Source organism: Dipodomys ordii, unplaced genomic scaffold (assembly GCF_000151885.1).
Source record: "Dipodomys ordii isolate 6190 unplaced genomic scaffold, Dord_2.0 Scaffold42, whole genome shotgun sequence".
NCBI lineage: Eukaryota > Metazoa > Chordata > Mammalia > Rodentia > Heteromyidae > Dipodomys > Dipodomys ordii.
The window spans coordinates 9,851,296-9,875,069 of record NW_012267258.1 but is presented as its reverse complement, the minus strand read 5'-3'; the positions used below and the strand labels follow the sequence as shown (position 1 = coordinate 9,875,069).

The following is a 23,774-nucleotide window of genomic DNA, read 5'->3' as shown; positions in this document are numbered from 1 at the left end:
CTGATTTTTAATATACTTGTGGTAGATTTCCTGTCTGAGAGTTTGGTGGATTAGGAAAATACAGGCAAATGAATAGTACTTTTTAAATATGAATATTCCAAGTGCCATTTGCGATCTCTATGTGTTTCTGTCTGTCTGTATGAGATATTCAGTTTAAAAGAGATGACCTAAATCTTACTGTGCTGTCTATTCTTTTATTTTTATCTTCCAAACATCAGATTTCTTCAACAGCGGTTAAAAAAGGCTGTGCCTTACAACCGAATGAAACTCATGATTGTGGGAAATACTGGGAGTGGCAAAACTACCTTACTGCAGCAATTAATGAAAACCAAGAAATCGGATCTTGGGATTCAGGGTGCCACGGTTGGCATTGATGTGAAAGACTGGCCCATCCAAATCAGGGGCAAGAAGAAGAAGGACCTCATACTAAACGTGTGGGATTTTGCAGGTATTTATGTTTCTGGGTAGTGTGTGTATGTGTGTGTGTGTGTGTGTGTGTGGTTGTTGCTGTTGCCTGTGCCTTTTATTTAAGACAGGGATTTGACAGCTGAAGTTTTCTATTCTAACACAATAAAGATCTTATGGAACTATTCTGAAGCCATTTGTTCTGTTGACACCAGAACGGATGAGCATATAGAAAAAAATGTTAGGAAGCAGATTTGCATAGGCTGTCAATCACTGGTGCTCTACCACTTGAACCATAACTCCTTTTAAAGATCTGTGCTGGTTAATTGGAGATAAAAAGTCTTTCAAATTTGTCTGCTGACCTTGTTTCAAACCACAGCCCTCAGATCTCAGCCTCCAGAGTAGCAGGGCTAACAAGTGTGAACCACTAGCATCTAAGAAAGGGTTCATTTTCTGGGGTTAGGACTTGAACTCAGGGCTTGGTGTTTTTACTTAGAGGCTGGTGCTCTATAACTTGAACCATGCCTCCAACTACTGTCTTTCTTTTTAAAATATAGTAGAATTCCTATGTATCTATATAGATATATAGATTTTCTTGATCCATTCATCTACTGAGGGGCATCTGGGTTGGTTCCATATCTTAGCTATGGTAAATAATGCTGCAATAAACATAGTTGTGCTGGTAGCTTTAGTATGGCCTTGTTTGTGATCATTTGGGTAAATGCCCAGTGGTGGAATTGTTGGGTCCTAGGGGGAGCTCTATGTGTAGCCCTTTGAGGAACCTCCATACTGTTTTCCAAAGTGTTTGAACAAGTTTATACTCCCACCAACAATGCAGTAGGGTTCCCTTCTGTCCACATCCCCTCCAGCATCTGTTGTTATTAGAGCTCTTGGTTATAGCCATTCTAATTGGGGTGAGGTGGTATCTCAATGTTGTTTTGATTTGCATTTCTTTTATGGCTAGAGAAGTTGAGCATTTCTACATGTCTATTGGCCAGTCTTATTTCCTCTTCAGGGAAGTCTCTTTTAATGGGATGGTTGTTTTTTTTTGAGGATTTGTTTTTTGGAGATTTGAAGGAATTCTATGCTTACATCAGAAAGAATGATACCACCCCATTTGTAAGGAAATGGAAGGACTTGGAAAAAATCATATTAAGTGAAGTAAGCCAGACCCAAAAAACATAGGTCTCATGGTTTCCCGTATTTGCAATAATTAGTATACATCTAGGATAATCTTAGCAGATGAGCAAAATAGCTCAATAGCTATGTACATTTGACCATATAAGATGATGCTAAGTGAAGTGAACTCCAAGACATGGACACAAGAGGTTTTTCTTTGTTGTTGTTGTTCTCAATGTACTACGTGATGTCTTTTTTCTTTTGTGTTTTTTCTCCCTATGGTTTATCCCATTTTCACTGTGTTCAATTTTGGTACCCTGGGTATTGTATATATGTTTATCTGAATTAGGGAAGGGAAGGGAACAACAAAATGGCGAGACAGAGGACAAAGGGGGAATTTATGCAACATCAATACTCAAGTTGGGAATGATCTGTACAACTTGCGGGGCAGGGGAGGGGAATTAGGGAAGGTGTAACAAGTCAAACAAGTAATGTAATCACTACCTTTTTATCTAACTGTAACCCCTGTGTACATCACCCTAACAAAAATAAAACATAGAGGAAGGAAAGATTATTGTCTATTACATGGAAGACCTAAAAGTGCTCTAACCTTCATTTAGGTCGTGAAGAATTCTACAGCACTCACCCCCACTTCATGACCCAGCGAGCACTTTACCTTGCTGTCTATGATCTCAGCAAGGGGCAGGCGGAAGTGGATGCCATGAAACCCTGGCTCTTCAATATAAAGGTGATTTGTTTTGATCATTGCCAAATAGAAAATAATCCTCTCTCTCTCCCTCTCTCTCTCTCTCTCTCCCTCCCTCTCTCTCTCTCTCACTCTCTTACTCTCTTTGTCTCTAGTAGATGCTAACAGATGATCCAAATGCTTCCTCAATTTTCTTGTTTTATTTTTAGTTAAAGAGACTAAAACTGTGAGTTGGGAAATTTTCTGAGTAATAAAGTTATGATTTAGAAGTAGTTCCACATTCCATAGTGGGTGAGTATTATTGATATCTGATGTGGTTTGCTGAATATTTATTTAATTTAGAAGCATATTTAGCAAAGAGCCTGTTTTAAGCATTAAAATCTAAGAACTGCATATAACCGATGAGAAAGCCACCCAAAATGTGGTAAGAATTACATTTTAAAAGGCTCTAAAAATACCTTTATATGGTGTGTGTGTGTGTGTGTGTGTGTGTGTGTGTGTGTGTGTGTGTGTGTGTTATCATATTTGCTAGGCAGGCACTTTACTAACTTGAGCCATACCTGTAGTCCTGCTTTGACTTTCTGATAGGGCCTCATTCCAATTTTGCCTAAGCTGGCCTCAAACCTATGATTCCCCCTACCTTTGCCTCCTGAGTAGCTGGAACCACACATATGCGCTTCCACACTGGACTGTTTTGGAAAGTGGGTGCCTTGCTAAGTTCTTGCCTGTACCATCTTCCAAGTGTGATTCTTTTATTTCTACCTCTCAAGTTAGCTGGGATTATAGGCATGCTCTGCTACTCCCGGCATAAAGATATCTTTAGAAACTTTCTTTGGTTACAGTATTTCTTTTATGTTTAAGGAAATGTCTTAGTCTGTTTTGTGCTTCTGTGACAGAATACCAGAGGCCTGAGTAATTTATGAAAAGCACCAGCATGGCAGAAGTTAGAAGAGGCCCCATTTCTCAGTACCGTTGTCTTAGCAATTACATTTCCAGCACATATGCATTGGGGGAAACATGCAAACTGTAGTAGGAAGGAAACACAATTGTATGTGTGTTATTGTTCAAGTCTTTTAGTTTCTCATTACTGCTCAGCTGACACTCCTAGGTAGCAGATTTCAGCATGTATGATTTTAAAGCCAACACAGATGTGTTTTGTGTTGGTCCTTGCAGGCTCGCGCATCCTCCTCCCCGGTCATTCTTGTGGGCACACATCTGGACGTTTCTGATGAGAAGCAGCGCAAGGCCTGCATAGGGAAAATCACCAAGGAGCTGTTGAACAAGCGAGGCTTTCCCGCAATCCGAGATTACCACTGTGTGAACGCCACAGAGGAATCTGATGCTCTAGCTAAACTTCGGAAAACTATCATAAACGAGAGTCTGAATTTCAAGGTAATGTGGTTTATGCCTACATCATATGATCAATTCTTAGATTGCTTAGAAATGTCAAAAATCTTGCCAGGTACTGGTGCTCATGCCTGTAATTCTAAGTATTCAGGAGGCTGAGATCTGGGGGATCAAAGTCATCCCACCAGGAAAAGTCCAAGAGATTCCATTTCCAAAATAACCAGAGAAAGAGCTGGACTAGAGGTATGGCTCAAGTGGTAGAACATCAATAATTATTAAAAAAAAAACCAACCAAGGGTGAGAGGTCCTTAGTTCAAGCCTTGGTACCAACACACACACACACACACACACACACACACACACACACACACACATACACAGAGCATACAAAGTCTTGAGAAGACAGCAGTTACTTTAAAATTGTGGATATTTTCATAGCCCCTAGAATTATTAAAGCACTTATATATACTTATACTTAAATATAAATATTTATACTTAAATATAAATACTTACACTTAAATATATGTATACTGTATCTCATTTCTAATTTATAGAAGTTGGAATAAAAACTACCATTGGATTCTGAGAGAAATGAAGAGAAGGCTTCTAGGGCATAAAAATCTTTCTTTTCTCTTTTTTCTTTTTTTCTTTTGTGCTGGCAGTAGGGCTTAACTTGGGGTCTGGGCATTGACTTTTAGCTTTTTCACTCAAGGCAGGTACTCCGCCACTTGAGCCACAGCTTCCACTTTTGGCTTTTTTGTTAGTTACTTGGAGCTAAGGGATTTCATGGACTTTCCTGCCTGGGATGCCTTTGTACTGCAATATGCAGATCTTAGTCTCCTAAGTAGTTAGGATTACAGGTATGAGCCACCAGCACCTGGCTTGCACAGAAAGTATTTCTAAAGGAGAAAATACTTTGATGCCGTTCTCTCCTGACTTCTTATCACATTGATTCAATCCAAGGATGAAAGTGAATATTTGGGTCAGGGGATCATCTGTCTTTTTTCTGTTCTTTAACTGTCCATTAGGTTCTTTGTGTTTGGAGTTTTATCTTATGTCTGTCTTTATCTTCTCAGTGGCTCCTTCATGACTCTTGTCTCTATGATGCCCAGCCCATTATTTTCTCTTAATATTGTGAGACATTTCTTTCATTGGCTTGTCAAGATGACTCAATCATTTTTTGATCATGTCTAAATAATTACTGAGCTTGTGCAACTGGGGATTCAGGTTAGGATTTATGTTTTTAAATTCATAAAGTTCTCCTCTGATAAGCCAACTAAATTGCTCAGCAGGGAATATATTCTTTCAGCAGTTACAGGAACAGGAAATCTTCCCTGGGCTGTAATGGGACTATGGTCATAAACTGTTGTTGGAAAATATGGTGGAGAGATCAATAGAATAAACATAATGGACAAATCTCATTTTGTCTCCCTTGACTCAGCTCATTAGCACTAATGATGAAAATCATGGCTTATCACTAGAGCCCTGTTTGGCCTGGGAAGTCCAAACAGAGTGTTAACAATGGCCCACTACATTCTCAAAAGCATTCCAGTGTGAATAACAAATTACATGGTCACCCTGGTTATAACTCCATTTTGGCCAGCTAGCTTAGTTCTGTTTATTTCTGCAGTTAATACTCCTAAAACCTAATGAGCCATTTATGAGTGTGTTGACTTTGCAGTGCTCAAGAAAAGCAGTTGTGTGCTTATTTCTTCCAATACCTTATTTATTACAGATAATAGAATATTTTGTTGATGTTGGATTGATGCTGGCATTTTAAGTAAGAAGAACTGAAGGACTGAAGGTTTTTTTTGGTCTGTTTTTACCCTCTGTGGGACATAATACTTACATGATATTTTTTAAAACATACAAAAATGCTCATCCAACTACTCTGTTTATCCAAGTGGTTTTCTTCTGAGACTACACCTGTACTTCAGGAATCTCATTGGGATTTGGAATATTTTAATAGCTTTTCTTTATGTCACACCTCTGTAAAAATATATCCTATGTTTCAACTGAATTCAGTTGAGACAAAATGTATAGGTAATGTGGTTTATTCTTTAAGCTGGACTATACTTCGTGTGTGTGTGTGTGTGTGTGTGTGTGTGTGTGTGTGTGTGTGTGTGCGTGCATGTGTGCACGCGTGCTCGTGCGCGCACTGGGTATTGATCTCAAGGCCTGGTGCTGTCATTTGGTTTTTCCTACTCAAGGATGGCATTCTACCAATTAAGCCACACTTCCACTTCTGGTTTTTTATTGGTTAATTGGAGTTCTGAGTCCCATGGATTTTCCTGCCTGGGCTGGCTCAAACATGGACTTCAGTCTTCTGAGTAGTTAAGATTACAGGCATGAGCCATCAGCATCCACTGCATACTAAATAAGATTTTAAGTAGAAATTCTGATTGATTTGTCAGGTAAAAAGGACATGGTTTTAGGAAGGAATCCAGAAATGGGGAGAGTTTGCCCTCTGGTGGTCCTTAAAAGTATTTTGGTAGTTATGGTTAGAGATGTATTTCTCTTTAAAAATGGACTTTCAAGAAAAGAATGGTTTGGGAAATATGTTTATATAAACACTGCCATCCTAAGGCTGTTATATTTCTCTATTATTGAACAGTGATTAGATCTAAGTGCAAGAGACAATTGAGCATGCTCTCCAGTCAGAATCATTGGTATTTAGATGGTTTTTAGTTTTTCAGGTTCAAGGTTTCATGAGAAAGCATAACTCATGTAATTTTGTGTCTCCAGGTTTAACTGTTGATCTTTACAGTCCACAAGCAACACTTCCTAAATAACAAGAACAAAATTTGATACTTTTCCTCTAAGTGTCAATATTCTTATCTAATAAAAAATGTCCAAAAGATTTGTAATACTTCATGATGTCTTATGCATTTACAGAACATGAGCTTAATGCTATAGAAAACAGAAATCCTTCATGATTAGTTGTTTGTGTAGGATATTGCCATGGTATTTTTGGATTAATTGAAAAATATTTCCATGCTATGTGATGGTTACTTCAAAATTGGCCTCTGTGTCCATAATAGTCTCATTTCCATTTCATCTTCTACTCATTGCAATTTGGATAGTAAACATCTCTTGCCGTTTTATTCAAAAATACACTTTCAAATGAGACACTCATTTCAATAAAAACTATTAACTCTGAATTTCCTTCCCCGCTGACAAGTGTGAGATATAAAAAAGATTTTTATGGCTTGTTATTTGTGATTTTACAGATTCGAGACCAGCCTGTTGTGGGGCAGCTAATTCCAGACTGCTACGTGGAACTTGAGAAAATCATTTTATCAGAGCGCAAAAATGTGCCAATTGAATTTCCTGTAATTGATAGGAAACGATTACTACAACTAGTGAAAGAAAACCAGCTACAGTTAGATGAAAATGAGCTCCCTCATGCGGTACATTTCTTAAATGAATCAGGTGTGTGTCTGCTTCTTTTCTCCATGCTGGGTCATAGCAGTTTGTAAAGATGTGTCTGGATGTTGTATAGAATCTATATTGAAAGTTGAAGAGAACATTTGTAAAATTCTTAAAAGAAGCCATTGCCTTAATTGTTTTGTTTCTTTTTGGACAATCATCACATGCATAGCTGTTGAATCATACATTATGTCATAAGAAAACAAACTAAGGAACTGGAGTTGTGGTTCAAGTGGTAGAGCGCCAGCTTTGAGTGACAAAGTTAAGTGAGAACATGAGGTTCTGAGTTCAAGTCCCAGTACTGGCACAGAGCAAGAGTAAATCTTTATAAGTCAGGTACTGCTGGCTTATATCTGGATTCCTACCTACTAAGGAGGCCAAGATCTGAGAATTGTGTTTGAAGCCAGCCCAGGCAGAACATCTTTGAGACTCTTATCTCCAATTAGTGAGCAAAAAGCCAGGAGTGGAGGTGTGGCTCAAGTGGTAGAGCATCAAACTCCAGTGAAAAAGCCAACTGAGAGCTCAAGGCCCTGAGTTCAAGTCCCAGGATCAGCACTCACTGGAGCACATGACTGGAAGCTGGTTTTAATCATGATATTCTGTTATATGAAGATACTGTCACATAGATGATAATCTAACCACTTTCCTCATTATTCTTAGATATACTGCCATAGGTTTGTTTATTTATTTACTTATTCAGTGCTGGTACTGAGGCTTGATTTCAGGGCCGGGGCTCGGTCCCTGAATTTTGCTGCTCAAAGCTAATGCTCTTCTACTTGAGTCACCACTTTCTGGCTTTTTTTTGTGTGTGAGGGTGGTAGTTAACTGGAGATATAAGTCTTATGGATTTTCCTGCCTGCACTGGCTTTGAACCACAACCCTCATTTTAGTCTTCTGAGTAGCTAGCATTATAGACATGTACCATTGGTGCCCAGCTTGTCTCAACTCTTTTGCTCAAGGCTAGCGCTCTGTCACTTGAGCCAGAGCTCCACCTACTGTGGGTTTTTTTTTTTTTTTTAAACTTTGGCTTGGTTAAGTGGAGTTTCATGGACTTTCTTTCCCTGGCCTGCTTCAAACTGCTCTTCTCAGATCTCAGCCTCCTGAGTATCTAGAATGATAGGTGTGAGCTACTGGACTGGCACCTGGCTCTAAATTGTATTTTTCTTATTTTTAAGTAGTTGTACAAAGGATTTACCTTTTAACAAATCAGTTTATATAAGTGAAATGCATTATGATCAATGTATCCCTTTCATCATTTTCTCCTTTCTTCCCAACCCAACTCTTGTCCTCAATTTTCACAGGATATGCATTGAATATTATGTCTGCATTCTCCTCTCCTTCCTCTCTTCATTCATCTAACTGACACCCCTTGACCTCCTCCCTATAGCTTTCAAGTGCCAGTTTCTTGGCATTCATTTGGTTGGAGTGTGACTTAGTTTTTTTAAGGAATTGAGTCATGGTGCTTGAATTCAGGGCCTAGGTGCTGTTTCTGAGTTCTTTTGCTCGAGGCCAGCACTCTGCCACTTTGAGCCCCAGCTCCACTTCTAAATTACATCGTTTGAATGGTCCTCTGCAAATACTTTTGCATACGCTTGCATATGACCCTGTGTGTGTTTACTTGTACATGTCCTTCTTTATATTATTGGATGTTGAGCTGGGGGTCTAGGGTGCACAGCTATAGTCCCAGTTCTGCCTTCAGTGTGCTGAAGGCTTTTCATTTGGGCGCTACAGTAGTGGAGCTAGGTTCTTCCTAAAGCCTCTTGATAATCTATGTGTTCCTCATTCTGTTTTTCACTGTTTGATGGATTTTTATTACAGGAGTCCTTCTTCATTTTCAAGACCCAGCACTGCAGTTAAGTGACTTATATTTTGTGGACCCCAAGTGGCTTTGTAAAGTTATGGCCCAGGTTGGTGACTTAAATGCTGTGTGTGTCGGGGTGGGGTGGGGGAGGTGATTGGAGAGTATATCAAACAGTACCCAAAACATCAAGCATTTCAGTGTTTGTGTTTGGTTAAGGCAGAAACAATGATGTTCTAAGTATAGGATATTCCATAGAATTTTAGGAAAGGAGAGGTATCTGAGTTCATTTCTCATTTTGTGCTAGAACTGGGGCTTGAACTCAGGGCCTTACTTTCTTGCTTGGCTTTTTAGCTCAACTTCTTGTGCTCTGTCCATTGAGTTACTCCTCTACTTCTAGCTTTTTGCTGGTGAATGGGAGATTAGAATCTCATGGACTTTTCTATCCCAGGCTGGTTTTAACCTTAGTCCTCAGATCTCAGACTCCTGAATAGCTAGGATTATGGGTGGGAGCCACCAGCACCTGGCCTCAGAGTTCGTTTTCATGTCTAAATTTCCAAGTCCTAGACAACTGTTTGGACTACAGTGGTCATGCTACTTTCCTCAGTCCTGATGGTATCTTTGGTCTGCTTTATTGGCTTAGTCAATGGGAAAAAGGCTTTCAGAAAATCCTTGGGATAAACTCAATTTGAGAAAGTTGGGTTTCTAGGCCTATGAAAACTCAGGATATCCTGGAGGGAGTTTGACTCTTAAGGGCACTGGTCTGAGCTCTAAATACTTTTTCTTTTGAAAACTATAGATTGCTATCGTTTCTCCACTTATAAGTTCATATGGAAAAAAAGATTTATTTTTGCTCAATGGTAGTTCATTGCAAATAAGTTTAAACAAATCGGTTATGATATAACCTTTTTCTAGAAGTTGATTATGAAATAAACCACCAAACAAAACACAGTAGCTCAGGTTTCTCTATTCCAGTACGATTGCCCTCATTCTTTTGTCCACATGGTAGCATACCAGCAGTATTTTTTTCCTTTCTAGACACTAACTCTCTCTTCCAAGTTCTTGACAAATATCCATACATTGCCACAGTGTCTTCGAGCAGGAGTTTGGAGAGAAGACAGGTACTCCCAGCATGTTTATGCACTGGCATTATTTCATTTAAGAGTATAATTTACAGTTTTTCAAGGGGGTCCCTAAATCCTTAAGATGATTATACATTTTAATATTAGAAATAGCTCTTCCGATTAAGCTTCAATGCAGATTAAATTCCCTTAAGTCTTCCTAGATACTGCTTCTACACTCCATATAAGAATCAAAAAGGTAGACAGTTTGAAGAGGGAACTTAATGCAAGCTAAATCCTGCACCAGAGAACTGGAGAACATAATGAAATATTGGTGTAGCTGGCATTTCATCAGAATGTGTTCATTTTTTTTAAACTTTAATTTTGGTAGATTTTTTTATACTGCTCCTGGGACTTGAACTCAGGGCTGGGCACTGTCCCTGAGCTTTTTTTTTTCCTCAAGGCTAGTTAGCACTCTACCACTTGAGCCATAGCTCTACATCTGATTTTTTGGTGAGTCTCACAGACTTTCCTGCCTGTGTTGGCTTCAAACTGCAATTCTTAGATCTCAGTCTCCTGAGTAGCTAGAATTATAGGCATGAGCCACAAGTGCCTGGCTTTAATTTAGATTTTCATTCTTTCATCCTTCAACTTATACATTTTTTTTAATATAATCAGTGGCAATGAAATTGTCATTGAATAATGTGACCAAAGACACATGCTTGCCATTAGCTTGATCTATGCTGAAATATCTTCTAAATGCTATAAACATTTTAAACCTTTATTTGCCAAAGAAGGATACTACAATATTTCAAATTATCTCCCTAGTTCAATGGAATTGAAAAATTAGGTAACTTATGTTTGACTTAATTAGTAATTTATGACATGTTATTATTATTACTTTTTGTTGGTGGCGGTCATGGGGCCTGAACTCTGGGCCTGAGCGCTGTCCCTCAGCTCTTCAGCTCAAGGCTATTCCTCTACTACTTGAACCACAGCGCCACTTCCGGATTTTTTTCTGCTATGTGATGCTGAGGAATTGAACACAGGGCCTCATGCATGCAAGGCAAGGACTCTACTACTGAGCCCCCTTCCCAGCCCAATCGCATGTTATTTTAAGAAAGAAATCTTCAGCCAATTGCTGATGGCTCATGCCTGTAATCCTAGCTGCTACTAAGGAGGCTGACATCTGAGGATCATGGTTCAAAGTCAGCTCAAGCAGAAAAGTCTGTGAGACCTGTAGCTCCAATTAACTACTAGAAAGTATGTCAGACTAGTATATAAGCCTTGAGTTCAAATCCAAGTTTGGCCCCCTCCTCTGTTCCACAAGAAAAATGAACAAAGAAACTCCATATAGGCAAGAAAGGACTACAGCCCTTCCCCTACACACATTTCCATGTGACTTTGGAGCATCGAAGTATAAATAGGTGAGTAATATTAGAGTGAATATTTTATAGAGCATAATAAGGAAGAAATTTCTATCAGAATCATCCTTTTACCAAAAAATGCAGATTTCTATGACAACAATATTAAGGTTCCTAAAGATTCTAAGATTCTAATTAAGTTAGAACAAGTTCTCATTAGCATACTCATTAGCATAGTTAGCATATTCCCCAGACTAATTTAAGTGAAAATTAAACCAAGCAATTGAACTAGACAGATCTAAAATGTCAGTAAAGTGGTCATTTAAATTTCTTATTAACTTAAAATATAAAGGCCATCATTCTTATGTACGTTGGAAAAATTGAAATATAATGTCATTTTCACTTAGGTTGAAAGGGAAGGGAAGCTATAAATAATCGTGAGAAAACAAGAGTGACTTTGTCTGACATCCACGAGCAAAAATAAATAGGAGTATTCATCTCCATGAATCACCAAGAAAAGGGCAGGGATAATTTCATAGTGTAGGAGGACTAATGAACCCCCCACTTTCTGTGTGCCCTGAGCTGTTAGGGGGTCACTAAACTTATTAAAGAAAGTTCCATTGAGGCAGGAAGAAGTTTGAAAAACTCATTTGAGTGTGTGATAAAAGAGATGTGAAGGAGACCTATGAAATGAATCAGGTAGAACATGAACTTGTTTGCATGGTGATTTAGTCTGATAAAATGTGTGGGAGAAATTCAGAGGAAAGTTCTCTTTCTTCGAATAAGGGTACAAATTATCCAGATGAGTCAGTAGGTTAAGGGAATATTGAGAAGTCTTTTAAAAGTGATACAACTAAGATAATGTTTCAGCTTTTATTGCTATGTGACAAGTCATCTTCAAACTTGGAGGTTTGAAATGCCAAGACTTCATTATTCCCAAGGTTATAGTTCTGCTGGTACAGCCTGAATCATTTGAACCTGGGTCCTTTTGAACTCAGTTCGAATTTTTAAACCCAGTCACAATGATCAAAGCTTAAATATGACCTTCATGCTGAAACCCACTGGGTTACATGTTAACAAAGCTGTACTGCAGATCTACTGACCCAGACTCAGCAAATGGCACCCAGCAGCAAGTAGTAGTTACCTTGTGAATCATTCACCAGCGCTACTCTGACTTGCCTCCCATCAATGGATGACTTCTCTTGTTATAAGGCTGTTAAGCCACCAGGTACTGGTGGCTCATGCCTGTAATCTTAGCTAATCAGAAGACAGAAGATCTGAAGATTGAGGTTCAAAGCCAGTCTAAGCAGACAAATCCAAGAGACTCTTTATCTTCAATTAACCAGCAGAAAGCCAAAAGTGGAGGTATGGTTCAAATGGTAGAATGCCAGCCTTGAGAGAAAAATTTAAGTGAGAGCAAAAGACCTTGAGTTCAAGTTTCAATACTAACAAAAACAGAAAAATAAATAGGTAGAGTAGACAGACAGACAGACAGATAGATAGCCAGACTGATAGATAGATAGATAGATGGATGTCAAGTCATATTTCTACTGCCAGTCTATAGGTTTGATAGCTGGAAGATAATATCCCTAAGGATAGATTAGTGATGAGACCGCAGTATACGGGCTGGGTTTTGTAATGAATGGTCTGTAATTCTATGAGAAACGACTTCAGGTTTTCAGATTCAAGTCCGAATGATCCCAGTAAATTCTGATTCTGATTTTTCCTTCTTTCATTAAAAAAAAAATGGTTTCAGAAGGTGGTTGCTCCACTGATTTTCTAGGCCATATGGCTGGCAGAGAAACTAGGTTCTATGTTGTGCTAGACCAGCTTTTCTCTTTGCTTTTAAGAAATGCAATGCTTTCAAGTTGAAACATTTCACAAATGAGTCCCACTGAGTATTCATGACTTGAAATCTTTCAGATTTTGACAGTAAAAGTGGAAGGCTATCCAAAACATCCTAAAGGAATTATCTCACGGAAAGATGTGGAAAAATTTCTTTCAAAGAAGAAAAGATTTCCAAAGAACTACATGATACAGTACTTTAAACTCTTAGAAAAGTTCCAGATTGCCTTGCCACTAGGAGAAGAGTATTTACTGGTTCCAAGCAGGTAAGATAACCCTTAATATTTAAATATCTCCATGGATATTCACCATCTACTATATTAAAGTTTTCATTGTCAAAGTAGCTTTTTTTGATAGATGGACTAAATGCTTTTTGCTTTTAAACAACTTTGTAGTAATTACACTCTTAATGAAAACATTGTATTTAAAGATAGAGTGAATTATTCTATGTCATTGCTATCTGGCTTACTACAGCTTAAATTATTTAATAAAGGTAAACATGGGAGATTAGTGTATGTGTATGTGTGTGTATGTACATGCATCAATAAGAGAGTTATTAGGTTGGGAAATTTAGGGAATATAATGAGTTTTCAACAGTCTTTAAAGAATTTATGACAAAAAAGAATTTATGACATTACAATAATTGTGTGTGTGTGTGTGTGTGTGTGTGTGTATACCAATAGTAGAGCTTGAAGGGCTCTGTCCCTTAGCTTTTGTGCTCAAGGTTAGCACTCTACCAGTTGAGTCACTGCTAGCCTTTTGGTAGTTAATTAGAGATAAGAGTCTCATAGACTTTCCTGCCTGGCTGGCTTTGAAACACTGTCCTCAGATCTGGAGTAGCTAGGATTATAGGTGTCAGCCACAGCTGGCTTAGAGCTTTTTTTATTTCTGTATGAACAACTGGGAAATGTTTTAAAGTAATATACTGTTGAAACTGTCAATTATGTTGATTGATGGATGACAGCAGGTTCTATTTTTTTCTAGGACCTGTGTTTTTCTCAAGTTTTATATAACTTTAATATTTGCTTCTGTATAACTCATTTCAATAGTGCACTAGGGCAAACAGGATGACTGAAGAATTATTGATGTCTACTGCATCTGAGCTGCATTTGCATTGATTAAATCACCACTGAGTGTTGGGAGAAGAATATGTAGCAGGAAAATAATTACAAAAGAGGGCAATTACTTGGAGTAGTTATCGCCATTGAATTTAAGCGGTATTTTCATAAACATGCTTGGGTGTTTTCTAAAGTTCTATAAAGGCAATATCCTTTCTCCTTAGTTTATCTGACCACAGACCTGTGATAGAGCTTCCTCACTGTGAGAACTCTGAAATTATCATTCGACTCTATGAAATGCCCTATTTTCCCATGGGATTCTGGTCAAGATTAATCAATCGATTGCTTGAAATTTCACCTTACATGCTTTCTGGAAGAGGTATGTATTTTACAAAGGCCTGAAAAATGAGGGAGAAAACATTGAAAATAATACAATATTTCCCTAGAGTTCACTTGTTTGAAAGGCAGCTGAATTCAGAAAATATGAAAACACAAGAGCATAAAAAAATTCATGTTTGTTGGCAAGAAAGCTCCTTAGGTCTAGAGTCAATTACGTTTGTTCTTCATTTAGACTTAGTTTCAGAAGAGCCATGAATAGCCTACTTTCCAAGCCATAGCCAATGAAAAACAATAATTTTAAAAGGTGAGATTACTAGGAGTTATTGATTTAAACATACACACACCACCACTATTGTCACTCCTATCACTGCATCACCACAGCTACCATCACCATTAACACTACAGCCACTACCACCAATCAGCGTCACATTATCACCATTACCACCACCGCCACCAACATCACTACTACTACCACCATCATCATCACTATCACTAATACCACGACCACCATCAATATCACTATCCACATTGTTACCACCACCACAACCACCACCATCAACATCACTATCACTGTTATCACTACCATCAACATCACTATCACCCACTACCATCACCCACTACCCACACCAGCACCAACAACATCACCACTGTCACCACCACCACCACTATCAATACCACCATCACAATCCACAGGACCACCATCATACCCCTGTCATCAACATCATCACTACCACCATCACCACTGTTGTCACCTCCACCAACACCAGCACCACCATTACCACCACCATCACCTCCCCTGACTATCACCACCACCACTACCATCACCACTTACAACAATAACAACAAAGACATGACTATTGCACAATGAGGACATTTTTCACAGGTCCCCCAGGTGGTCTTAGCCAGTCCCCACGGGGTTAGAAGATGAATGTTTACAATATTGTCTTTTCATTCTGAGATAGACACTATAACATACTAAAGGGAAAAATAACAGATTTATACCACTGTTACTGGTTTCTGAAATAAACCAGTATCTTATCTTGGCTGGAATTAATTAATACATTAGTAGTTATGAAGCATTAGAATGAGCTTTAGTATGACTATTAACATTTTAAAAAATGATGTGAACTTATTATGATAAATACCACCCATGTAAAACTATTTAAAAGCCTGAACCTTGCTGGGTGCCAGTGGCTCACGCCTGTGATCCTAGCTACTCAGGAGGCTGAGATCTGAGGATGGCGGTTCAAAGCCAGCCCATGCAGGAAAGTCTCTGAGACTCTTATCTCTAATAAACCACTCAGAAAACTGGAAGTGGCACAGTGGTTCAAGTGGTAGAGTGCTAGCCTTGAGCTGAAGAGCTGGGGGACAGTGTTTAGGCCCAGAGTTCAAGCCCCATGACTGACAAAAAAAAGAAAAAAAAGCTTGAACCTGAACTGTACTCTAAGGTAATCTACAGGCTACTAATTTATTTTATTGTAAAGTTAAGGGAAAGATATTTAATATAATGTTTAATAGATATGGATGAAGAGTAATGTTAGCAATCTAGTATTTTCCTTCAAAACAAATACAACTTTATTACTCTTGCTTGGAGCATAGGAAGTAGTTTATGTTCCCCTTCATTTATGAAGTAGTCAATAGTTAATGTATGCATTTGGGTCCATTTATATTTTCTTCAGAACGAGCACTTCGCCCAAACAGAATGTACTGGCGGCAAGGCATCTACTTGAATTGGTCTCCTGAGGCTTATTGTCTGGTGAGATCTGAAATCTTAGACAATCATCCAGAGAGTTTCTTAAAAATCATAGTTCCTTCTTGTAGAAAAGGTAAGGAAACAAATTCAAAGCCTTGAATTGTACTACTAAAGAAATCTAATCTCAAAAACAATCTCCCTTCACCCCCACACAAAAAGAAACCCAAATAAACAAAAAGCCCAACTACTTTCCAGAGTTGTACATAGTGGCACATGCATATAGTCCCAGGGTCTTAGGTGTCCGAGGTAAGAAGATCATTTAAGCCCAGGAGTTACAAATCAGTCTGCAAAATGTAGTGAGATTTTGGCTCAAAAGAAAACCAAACAACTTCAACAACTTTCCAGCTATTTTCCTAGCTTTGTGACTGTGTAAGATTACCGAGATACCCAGGCATCTGTGGCTCTCCTCTATAATCCTAGTAATCTCAGTAAAATGAGATCTTGCCAGCCTGGGCAAGAAAAGTTTGTAAGATTATTTCTTTCTAATTAACTACCAAAAAAGCCAGAAGCAGGGCTATGACTTAAGTGGTAGAGTTCTTGCCTTGAGCAAAAAGCTCAGGGACAGGGCTCAGACCCTGAGTTCAAGCCCCAGGAACATAAAAAAAAAGATTACTGCGATTTTTGTTTGTTTGTTTAATATATATATTATATATTGTATCTATTATATATATATATTTGTAAAGATACTATACAGAGGGGTTATAGTTACATGAGCAAGGTAATGAGCCCATTTCCTATTGAACATTGTTACCCCCTCCTTTGTTTTTCCCCTACCATCCCTTCCCTCACTTCCCCAACTCCTCCTGCCCCACCCCCAGTTGTACAGTTTGTTTTCAAACATAGTGTTTTGTACATCTCATTGTTACAATGGGTCAGCCTGTGTCCTTATTTCAGCATTTTGTTATTTCCCTTCCCCTCCCCAAATTAGAAAAATATATATACAAGATGCAGGGCACTGGCATCAAATACAGCGACAACAGGGGTTATACCATGGGGGAAGAACATACAAAGAAACAAAAAAACACACAGTACATTATAAGTACATTAAAAACAACAGCAAGAAAGTATCCCTATCTTGGGGTTCATCTCACTTAGCATCCACATATATGGTCATATGTACATAGCTTTTGACTTCTTCTGCTTGTCCTAGACATATACTAGTTATTGCAAATAAGGGAAACCATGGGACCTGTGTTTCTTACTGTGGCTTACTTCACTTAATATAATTTTTTCCAAGTCTTTCCATTTCCTAACAAATGGGGCTGTGTCGTTCTTTCTGATGGAGGCATAGAATTCTATTTTATATATATAAATTTATATATTTATGAATAAATATATATCATAAACATATATTATATATTACATATAATATAATATATATTATAAGTATATATATTTAAATATATATAAATAAATATAAATATATATATCACATTCTTTTGATCCATTCATCTACTGAAGGGCATCTGGGTTGGTTCCATATCTTAGCTATGGCAAATAATGCTGCGATATGTTTGTTTGTTTTTTGAATGATGTAGGCTGCATTCTTTTGGGCCAAGTTGTGGACCACATTGATTCTCTCATGGAAGAATGGTTTCCTGGGTTGCTGGAGATTGATATCTGTGGTGAAGGTGAAACTCTGTTGAAGAAATGGGCATTATACAGTTTTAACGATGGCGAAGATCATCAGAAAATCTTACTTGACGACTTGATGAAGAAAGCAGAAGAAGGTCTGCTTTGATACAACTTAAAAATATTTTCAAGGCATTCTTCTTGTGAAATGGCTTTAATGTGTAAAAGACTGCTCTTATCTATATGGAATAGTTACAAGATTATACATCCAGTTATAGTGTCAGATTAAAGAGATGGATTGTATTTTTTGTCGCCAAGGAAGTCTTGTGTTCTATATTTCAAAGATGGCGATTCTTCTTAATAAGAAGAAATCTAACAATTTGTGGAGATAACTTATCAATATTTCTGCCATATGATAACTGCTTTGTAGATATAGAAAATGAAGAACATAAGTAGTTTCCAGTCAGCAATTATGTAGCCTAAGATAGTTCTAAATTCAAATATCTAATGGATAAATCTCAGGATGACTATCTCTCAGACCCTCCTTAGTTCAAACCCCAGTGCCAGGACACACACACAAATATACTCAAATTGTCTAGAAATACCTAGTATCAATAAGAAAAATCTAATGGGGTGATAAGACATGTTAAAAAAATAAGTCATTTTTTTCAAGTCAAATATATATATATATATATATATATATATATATATATCACCTTAAATATTCCTTTGTTAAAAAATCTTTTATGTATTTTTTAGGAGACCTTCTAGTAAACCCAGATCAACCAAGGCTCACCATTCCGATCTCTCAGATTGCCCCTGACCTGATTTTGGCTGACCTGCCTAGAAATATTATGTTGAATAATGATGAGTTGGAATTTGAGCAAGCTCCAGAATTTCTCTTAGGTAACAATGTTTATTATTTGGCACATAAATAACTGTGATTCCTTTTTCTCCTTCCAGTGTAGAAAATAGTCAGGCACCACACGATGTCTTTATGAGTCTTTTGTGTTTTCATTTATTTGGGCATAATGGTTCTCATCTAGGATGGTATGTTTTAAAGCAATTTCAAGTTTCAGATCTGAAATCCCCTTTGCACGTGCTCAGGTAGCCTGAGATGAAGATGAAGCCACCGCCTCCCACCGTAGTGCTTTTTAATATATGATCTACAAGACATGCAGGTTATACTCACAGGAGTAATTTTTAGTTTTTCACATACATTACTTCTGAATATAAAATAATAGGGTGACAATAATTGCCTCTTATAGAGATTTTGGAATGTACAGATAGTCACTTGCTAAAGATACATAACTTTTGCCCCTTGGAAATACCAGGCTTTCACATGATGGCATTTCCTTGTGAATTTTCCTGGGTTCATTCACTGATATTCAGATGGAGGGGACATCTCCAGGAAGTACATGAGAACCATAGGGTTCTATGGCAGAGGAAAGGGTTTATAGTCAGCTTCTCACACTTTAGTCCTCAATGTATTTTATAAACTAAGACCACAGAGGTAACTCTGATTCTCATCAAGGAATGGGGTAGCAAAGGTTCTAATAGAGGGTGAAAAGCATATTCAGGACATTTCACTTATTCCATCTTGTCCAGTTGGTCTCAGTGAAAAAAATATTCTAAGGACAATTACCTTATGAGTCTAACTGGATCAGACTTATTGAATTCAAATATGATGGTGATGATGATGATGATGACGACGACGATGCCGGTATTGGGTCTTGACCTCAGGACCTTGCACTCTTGCCTGTCTTTTTCACTCAAGGCTGGCGCTCTACCACTTGGGCCACATATCAACTTCTGGCTTTTATGGTGGTCAATTGGAAATAAGAGTCACGTGGACTTTCCTGCCCAGCCTGGCTTCAAACTGTTGATCCTCAGATCTCAGACTACTAAGTGGCTAGGATTAAAGGCATGAACCGCCAATGCCTAGCTTAGGTCTTTCATTTTTAGCATCAGAATGACCTTAAAAGATGTTTTTGTTTTTCACCAGACATAGGGGAGGTGGAAGGAAAAGTAGTTTGAGCAAAGACCAGGGATGTGATCTCTGAAGGTCTGTGACTGAGATTTAGAAGAGCTCACCAACGCAATGGACATATAATAATGTTTAGGAGGCAGTTTGGGGCTCTTGGTAAAAAATCAAAGTGACAGTTGTGTGTAACAATAAATAGATACAGTCATAGGAGTGGGTGGGGACACACGAAGGGAAGATAGAGGTTGGGCACAAGGTCTTTCTTTAGATGTGCCTTCACTGGCAGGGTAGAAAGCAGGAGAACAATGAAGGAATCTGAGTCCATGAAAGCAAGTGGCTCTGGTTTTTCAACTGTGCAACAGATAATTACATTGCCTTCTTTCTTTTCAAAAGGTGATGGCAGTTTTGGATCTGTTTACCGAGCAGCCTATGAAGGTGAGGAAGTGGCTGTGAAGATTTTTAATAAACATACATCACTTAGGCTGTTACGACAAGTAAGAAATCCAACATTATTATTATATGAACTCAGACCTTATTCATCTCCTGGAACTCTTCGTTTGTATTCAGTTGTGAAAATGCAAAAATAATGTCTGCATTTTCCTCAAAAGCGTGACTTTTGTTATGAAATTCCACATTAATGGCTCATGCCTGTAATCCTACCAATTCAGGAGGCTGAGATCTGAGGATTGTGATTCAAAGCCAACCTGTGCAGGAAAGTCCATTAGACTCTTAACTCTTAATTAACTAGCAAAAAGCTGGAAGTGGAGCTGTGGCTAAGTGGTACAGAGTCCACAAAATAAGCCAAATGACAGTGTGAGGTCCTAAGTTCAAGCCCACCATTGGCACAGAAAAAGGTTTTTAAAAACTCAAAGAAATTCCACATTCACATTGTCCTTTGTTTTGGAGTAAAATCTATTATTTCTAGTATTTATTTATTTATTGTTGGTTGTGAGGCCTGAACTCTGGGCCTTGGTGCTGTCTCTCAGCTCTGCAGCCAAGGCTAGAGCTCTACCACTTGAGCCACAGCGCCACTTCCGCTTTTTCTGCTTATGTGGTGCTGAGGAATCGAACCCAGGGCCTCATGCATCCAAGGCAAGCATTCTACCACGGAGCCACCTTCCCAGCCCTCTAGTATTTTTTTAAAAGAAAAAAACCCCAGCATTTTGGAAGTATCTATAATTGTGATACTTGAATGTGATGTAAATTTTTTGAAGACAAACCACCAGTCTTTATTGACTTTGCAAGCTTTGTATTCAAAATGACAGCATGGACCAGCAGCTAGGCAGCATTCTCATGGAAAGCCTTACATAGGTACATTTTTGAGACCTATAAGCTGCCGTGTGTGTGTGTGTGTGTGTGTGTGTGTCTGTCTGTCTGTCTGTCTGTCTGTGTGTATGCTAGTTCTAGAGCTTGAACTCAGAGCTTGGATGCTGTCCCTGAGCTTTTTCCCTCAAGGCTAGTACCCTTACCACTTGAGTCACAGCTCCATTTCTGGCTGCTTTGGTAGTTTATTGGAGGTAAGAGTCTCTCAGACTTTCCTGCCTGGTCTGGCTTTGAATTGTGATCCTAGATCTCAGCCTCTCAGCCTCCTGAGTTGCTAGGATTACAGGCCTGAGCCACTGGTGCCCAGGGGGCATGGCTTGTTTGCTTGCTCACTCCCCCTCCCCACTCCATGGTTCTTTCTCCACAATAACCAACTAGCAAGTTTTTGTCTTTAGGTCCCTCTTTCGGATGCACATTTATCTTTCTTGTTTTTTCTTCTGGTTCACAGTGATAATGACTTTTGTTCTTATGAGCATGACTTCTGTGTATTTAAGAGCAAAAGGACAAATCTAATGGATGTTTGACACCACTAATTTGATTAGAGGTCAGAAATGTTAAGCTGAGCTGGCTAATGCCTGCAAGTCTAACTACTTAGAAAGCTGAGATCTGAGGATCCTGGTTCAGAGCTAGCACAGGCAAGAGAGTCCAGGAGACTCTGATCTTCAATTAACCAATTAAAAAAAACAGTAAGTAAAGTTATGGTTCAAGTAGTAGAGAGCCAGTCTTGAGTAAAAAAGCTAAGGGATTGCTCAGGCTCTGAGTTCAAGCCCCAGTACTGGCAAAAAAAATAAAAAATAAAAAGGAGGGAAGAAGCCAGGCACAGGTGGCTCATGTCTGTAATCCTAGCTATTCAGGAGGCTGAGATCTGAGGATCAGAGTTCAAAGCCAACCCTGTCAGGAAAAGTCCATGAGACTCTTATCTCCAGTTAACCACCAGAAAGCCAGAAGTGGTGCTGTGGCGTAAGTGGTAGAGCACTAGCCTTGATTTGAAGAGCTGAGGGACAGCACTCAGGCCCAGAGTTCAAGCCCCATGACCAGCAACAGCAAAAAAAAAAAAAAACGGAGGGAGGAATAGACAACCTTCAGTAGTCATGACTCCCTTCTATGTGTGGAACTTTATTTATTCCCCTTTTCCTTAGTCTTTGCTGACCATAGGACTGAGGAGAGCCAGGACGAGGAGGAGATAAAACAATCTGAATTCTGCCATCTTTTTTTCAAAACTCAACTATATTTTATACTCTGTTTATCTTTTTTGTTGTTGTTGATTGTGGGGCTTGAACTCTGGGCTTGAGCGTTGTCCCTCAGCTCTTCAGCTCAAGGTGAGGGCTCTACTACTTGAGCCACAGTGCCACTTCCAGTTTTCTGGTGGTTTATTGGAGATAAGAGTCTCAAGGACTTTCTTGCCAGGTCTGGCTTTGAACTGTGATTCTCAGATCTCAGCCTCTTGAGTAGCTAGGATTACAGGTGTGAACCACTGGCACCTGGCTGTTTATTCTTTTTGTTTTATCAAGAAAAATTTCTTGTGACCCAATCTTGAGAATCTTTGGAAACTTAAAAAATGTAGTTATAATATTTGAGTCTTAATAATGAAAAAAATTATATGTGCATAAAGTATGCAGTGGTGTTTTTGATGAATAATAACAAAAGTCATGCTTCAGTTGTAGAAATAAAATGAAACATGGAGGCAAGTCTGTGAGCCAAATCTTCAATAATTTCTTTCCAACCATAAGTAATTTGTAATACAAATCGATTTTTTTAGCCTTACTCATCAGCTTTTAATATATATTTCAGATTTTGTAAGGGTGTGGCTTGGAGAATCCTGATGAAGAGCAAACACTTAAGAATCTATGCAAGGCTGATTAGTACATAAGTTGTAAAGCACTCTAAGGAAATGGTAGAAGAAACAGGAAAAATAGAGTTTGCATAATGTGCTGCTTCTTTAAGACATGGAGAAGAGAAAAGAAAGGGAGCCAGGTGCCTGGTGGTGGCTCATGCCTGGAATTTTAGCCACTCAGGAGGCTGAAATCAGGTGAATCAAGGCTCAAAGCCAGCCAGGGCAGTACAGTCTGAGAAACTCTTATTTCCAAAATAAAAGTTCAGGCTGGTAGTGTGCTAAGGTGCTAGAGTACCAGCTGTAAGCAGGCAAGGTGAGCAAATGCCAAGGCCCTGGGTTCAAACCATAGTAGTCATGAATTGGAGAAGATCTGATATATGCTCTTATACCCTTCTCTTAAACATCAATGAGTAGCTTTTCCAGTGTAGAAACTGGGTTAGGCTTTTGACTGGCCTACAGTAGTACAAAGTGCTAGCTGGACCTGGTTTCATAAGGTTTAACCAACTGAGCTAATTAGGGGGTGGTAGGATTTTATCTATTATGCAAATATGATTACAGTCTGAAGCTTTATTCTTGGAAAAATCTTTAGGGTAGTCAATTTTTCTTCTTTAGCTTGCAAAATTCTCCTGGTAAATGCAGCTGGCACAGCTGCTTCTCATCTCCGAAGCTGGTGGTTAGGAAGCAGAGTTTCTTCTGCATGGTGACAGCTCCAAAACATGACTCAGTTCAACATCAGATCAGGGGTAAATTCCAGTGGAATTACAGTTTCAGAATAAGGGAGAGTGGAGAAGAGAATCAAGTTCCTATGAAATTAAAAAACTGTCACCATAAAAGAAA

At 38.6% G+C, this 23,774-nt stretch overlaps 1 protein-coding gene across 3 annotated transcripts in view; it reads left to right on the top strand.

Annotated features, from left to right (window-relative positions):
• Lrrk2 (leucine-rich repeat kinase 2) overlaps nt 1-23,774 on the top strand; it is a 126,093-nt gene that overhangs the window by 67,110 nt on the left and 35,209 nt on the right. For all 3 annotated transcript variants that reach the window (XM_013018814.1, XM_013018813.1, XM_013018812.1), the window contains exons 29-39: nt 219-448; nt 2,145-2,272; nt 3,404-3,622; nt 6,808-7,009; nt 8,825-8,913; nt 13,153-13,340; nt 14,357-14,511; nt 16,151-16,297; nt 17,763-17,954; nt 18,556-18,702; nt 20,174-20,274. In XM_013018814.1, the coding sequence (XP_012874268.1) occupies nt 219-448; nt 2,145-2,272; nt 3,404-3,622; nt 6,808-7,009; nt 8,825-8,913; nt 13,153-13,340; nt 14,357-14,511; nt 16,151-16,297; nt 17,763-17,954; nt 18,556-18,702; nt 20,174-20,274 (1,798 nt within the window). The remainder of the gene's footprint in view (nt 1-218; nt 449-2,144; nt 2,273-3,403; nt 3,623-6,807; nt 7,010-8,824; nt 8,914-13,152; nt 13,341-14,356; nt 14,512-16,150; nt 16,298-17,762; nt 17,955-18,555; nt 18,703-20,173; nt 20,275-23,774) is intronic.